This window comes from Borostomias antarcticus, assembly GCF_949987555.1.
Source record: "Borostomias antarcticus genome assembly, chromosome: 9".
Lineage (NCBI taxonomy): Eukaryota > Metazoa > Chordata > Actinopteri > Stomiiformes > Stomiidae > Borostomias > Borostomias antarcticus.
The window spans coordinates 28,161,832-28,165,538 of NC_140242.1; the positions used below are offsets into that span (position 1 = coordinate 28,161,832).

At 49.8% G+C, this 3,707-nt stretch overlaps 1 protein-coding gene across 1 annotated transcript in view; it reads right to left on the minus strand.

Moving 5' to 3' along the window:
* Positions 1-2,631, minus strand: part of rap2aa (RAP2A, member of RAS oncogene family a) — a gene marked incomplete at both ends in the record, with an annotated part of 14,071 nt that extends 11,440 nt beyond the window's left edge. The window contains one exon of the mRNA XM_084443132.1: positions 2,318-2,631. Coding sequence (XP_084299258.1) covers positions 2,318-2,631 — 314 coding nt within the window. The remainder of the gene's footprint in view (positions 1-2,317) is intronic.
* Between the last annotated feature and the right edge of the window lie 1,076 nt (positions 2,632-3,707).

The window sequence follows — 3,707 nt, forward strand, 5'->3', positions numbered from 1 at the left end:
AAAATGTGTTGAATTCATTGAGAGGCAAACAAAGGGACAGACATTAGATATTGTAGATATTCGGGAGGCGAGGGGCAGGCAGCAGCGTCTGAGATCCTCTTAAGCTGTTTTTATGAGCGCCGACGTTGCGTTAGCATTGTGACGCTGCTGGGGAGAGCAGTCAGACTAGCGCAGCGCTCCCCAGCAGAGAGAGGCGTCTCCGAGCGCGTCGCCTCGTCCGTCTGTGGCCCCGACGCGTCTACGCGTTTCGCAACCCAGTTTAGCTATAACACCATTGAGTTTAGGGTTAAGGAAGACCCTAACCCTAACCTTAACCCTAACCTTAACCCTAACCCTAACCTTAACCCTAACCCTAACCCTAACCCTAACCTTAACCTTAACCTTAACCTTAACCCTAACCTTAACCCTAACCCCTAACCCTAACCCTAACCCTAACCCTACACCTGACCCTGACCCTCACCCTAACCCTACACCTGACCCTCACCCTAACCCTAACCTTAACCCTAAACTCTATGGTGTTCTTGCTAAACTGGGTTGCGAAAAGTAATCTCGCGGCTCCGACCGTCACACCGACTCCCGTTCAGCCTGGCAGACACCCTGACATCTACGCCGAGTGACGCGCCCACCCTGTCAAGGCCCGGCGCCGCCTCGCTCCACGCTGCCTCTCCGGGCAGCGCGCGGGAATGTGTGTGTGAAGCGCCGGACCGCCTACGGCAGCACAGACAGGGACTTCATCACGGAGGTCTTGGAGTTGTTTACCTGAGAGTAGCATAATAAACTAACAACGTCCATAGCTAGACGCTATTTGAGATTTGCTCCCCTCTGGAATATGTAGAGTGGGTCGTATGCCCACCTCCCTTGTTCTCTGTAAAGCGCATTGTGTTGCCTCTGGGTATGAAATGCGCTATACAAATAAAGCTTTGATTGATTGATTGATTGATTGATAGACTTGCAAGCGTTCGCCAGCACGCTGTTGCCGTGTCATTTAAGGGTCACTGTACAGGTTGTGGGTCTCGTGTGTGTAACAGATGCATAGGTGACGAAGCGAGGTTAGAGTTCATCTAAGTGTGTGTCATATCGCAGCTGTAACAGTGACCTCATATCTAAAGCGTCGCTTGAGCGCATATTCATCAAACAATCACGATTCCCGCTTGTGCCGTTTTGCTCTTTCCAAGCAGCTTGTCCTGTTAATTGAGAACACCGCTCTCCATCTGCCCAATCTGGCCCCTCGCTCGTCTGCTTTTTCCACATGTAGCGGCTCACAGTCCTCATCGCTTTAGCAGAGCTTCCTGAGGTCTGCTGCCAGGATCCGGACACTCGGACGCCGCTGCACTGACTCCTGGGTAATCTAGCTGCCTGTTTCACTGGGGTTGCAGCATCCGGCAGCACACAGAGCTGCGGGCAGCCAATCAGAGGAACACAGCCAGCAGCGTCGGGAGTAGTCCGTCACTAACAGACAGACAGACAGATCCACTGTGGAATGAGGCCAGGGACAGACAGATAGACAGGCAGACAGACAGAGACAGACAGGCAGACAGACAGACAGACAGACAGACAGACAGACGGACGGACGGACGGACGGACGGACGGACGGACAGGCAGGCAGGCAGGCAGGCAGACAGACAGACAGACAGACAGACAGACAGACAGGCAGACAGACAGATCCATGGTGGAAGGAGGACAGGGACAGGCAGACAGACAGACAGACAGACAGACAGACAGACAGACAGACAGACAGACAGACAGACAGTAGGAGGACAGGGACAGACAGGGGAGGCCGGTCTGTGCTCTTCTGATGGCCAGGCCTGCTGAGGTGAATCTCTAACAGCCCTATCATTACACAACACGGCGCTACAGCTAAGGGCAAATATAAAAATAGCAGATGACAAACCATATGGCTCCTGTACAAAATAAGAAAACCCTTGTCTTGAACACACCCCGAAATATATAATTCATACTGCTGAGGATCCCATTAGGACTGCCCGTAGAGATTAGTAGGCCTGCAGTTTGCTGTCTGTACTGTTTTTGTCAGGCCAGAGAAGAGGTAGGCTAATGTGTTGTCTGCCCTCAAAGGCCACAGCCTCCCAAGTTAACAGAAATGTGGTTACTTTGGGTCTTTTTTGAATTGATTAGGTTGTTTTAGCATAGGCTACTTTATTTGGTGCACTTAAAGGCTGCAGGCGTGCTACTACTGTGCCGTTGAATCAGTTCTGTCCTGTGTGGGTTATGTCATGTGAGAAAGATGCTGTCTGGGCCTAATGTGTGAGGCATGCCGACAATGAGCCATTGGACATTAATACAGGTGCGCTTCACCCACCTTTTCACTCTGATAATCTGGTCCCTCATGGGTTTGATATCCTGGAAGCTCTGCTGGTTCACCAGGCTGTAGACCAGTATAAATCCTTGGCCGTTTTTGATGTAAAGGTCCCGCATGGATGCGAACTGCTCGGTGCCAGCAGTGTCCAGAATCTCCAGGACGGAGGGTGATGAATCCACCTCGATCTCCTTGCGGTAAAAATCCTCTATGGTCGGGTCATACTTCTCGATAAACGTCCCGGTGACAAACTGAACAGTGAGGGCGGATTTCCCGACCCCACCGCTGCCGAGGACCACCACTTTGTACTCGCGCATCCTTGCGTAAAGTCAAGATTGTGGAAAGCGATTACTCTCCAAGCGCATCTGCAAGATCCCCGCACAAATGGCATTCACACTTTGCGTCCCATTTTGAAGATGTATCAAGAATACAGCTCACCAGTGCTCGGCTATGGCAAATAAAAAGCAGAACACAAAGAATCGGTGCCCGCAGATGGATTTCATCGTAATTCCCCCAGGCAGAGCAGACATTTATGACTGCATGCAAACAATTGCAATTTCAAAATGAGCATTGGCAAATGTTTACACGCTTGATATTGTGAAAGGTGCGGGTTTTCATCTGGTTAGCTCACCATATGCATCATAAAAAACAAAACTTGCTCCATCGAAGGCATATCGGCAAAACAGGACTAACGTTGGCAGGTTTTACGCGATACCCTGCATGCGCGCTTTATATAACCAAATGTTATCCAAATGCTTTTTCAAGAATCAGTAAAACAAGTTTCGTTCCTTTGTTTCTTATTCAGCATCGCTTTCATGTCTCAGCCGTTATTCGCTCATCAATACAGTCCTGGCCGCCATACTATCGGGTGGAGACCCACCGCCACCGCGCAACCAACCAGTCCACTCTCGGCTTCCGTACCACATATGAGACGGGTCTTCCCTCTCTTGAAAGATGTGCGAGGGGCCCAATAGCTAAGCCCGTTAGCTTGAGACCTCATTCATGACGGCCTGGATTGCCATACCGGGAAAGCCAGTCATATTCGAGGGATGAATTTCCGTTCATGTGGTACAATCCTCATCATTCGGTTTCCCCGGTGACATCTTCTGAGCGCTCGTCCAATCACAGCAGCGGCTTGGGGACGTGTATCCAGGAGGGGGAAAGTGCACCGGATGCTGTTGCTATGGTAACGCTGCCTACTGTGAATTGATGGGAGTGAAAGCTATGAACTCATTGAAGAGATATTTAGCCTCACATTTAATCTAACATTAAAACTCTTTTGACAGTAAACTCTTGTGTTGTAAACTCTAAGTGTGAAGCACTGAGAAACAGAAATCCAAGCTTGTCATTTACTTAAACCTTTATTTGTTTTTAACATTAGACTTTACACAAA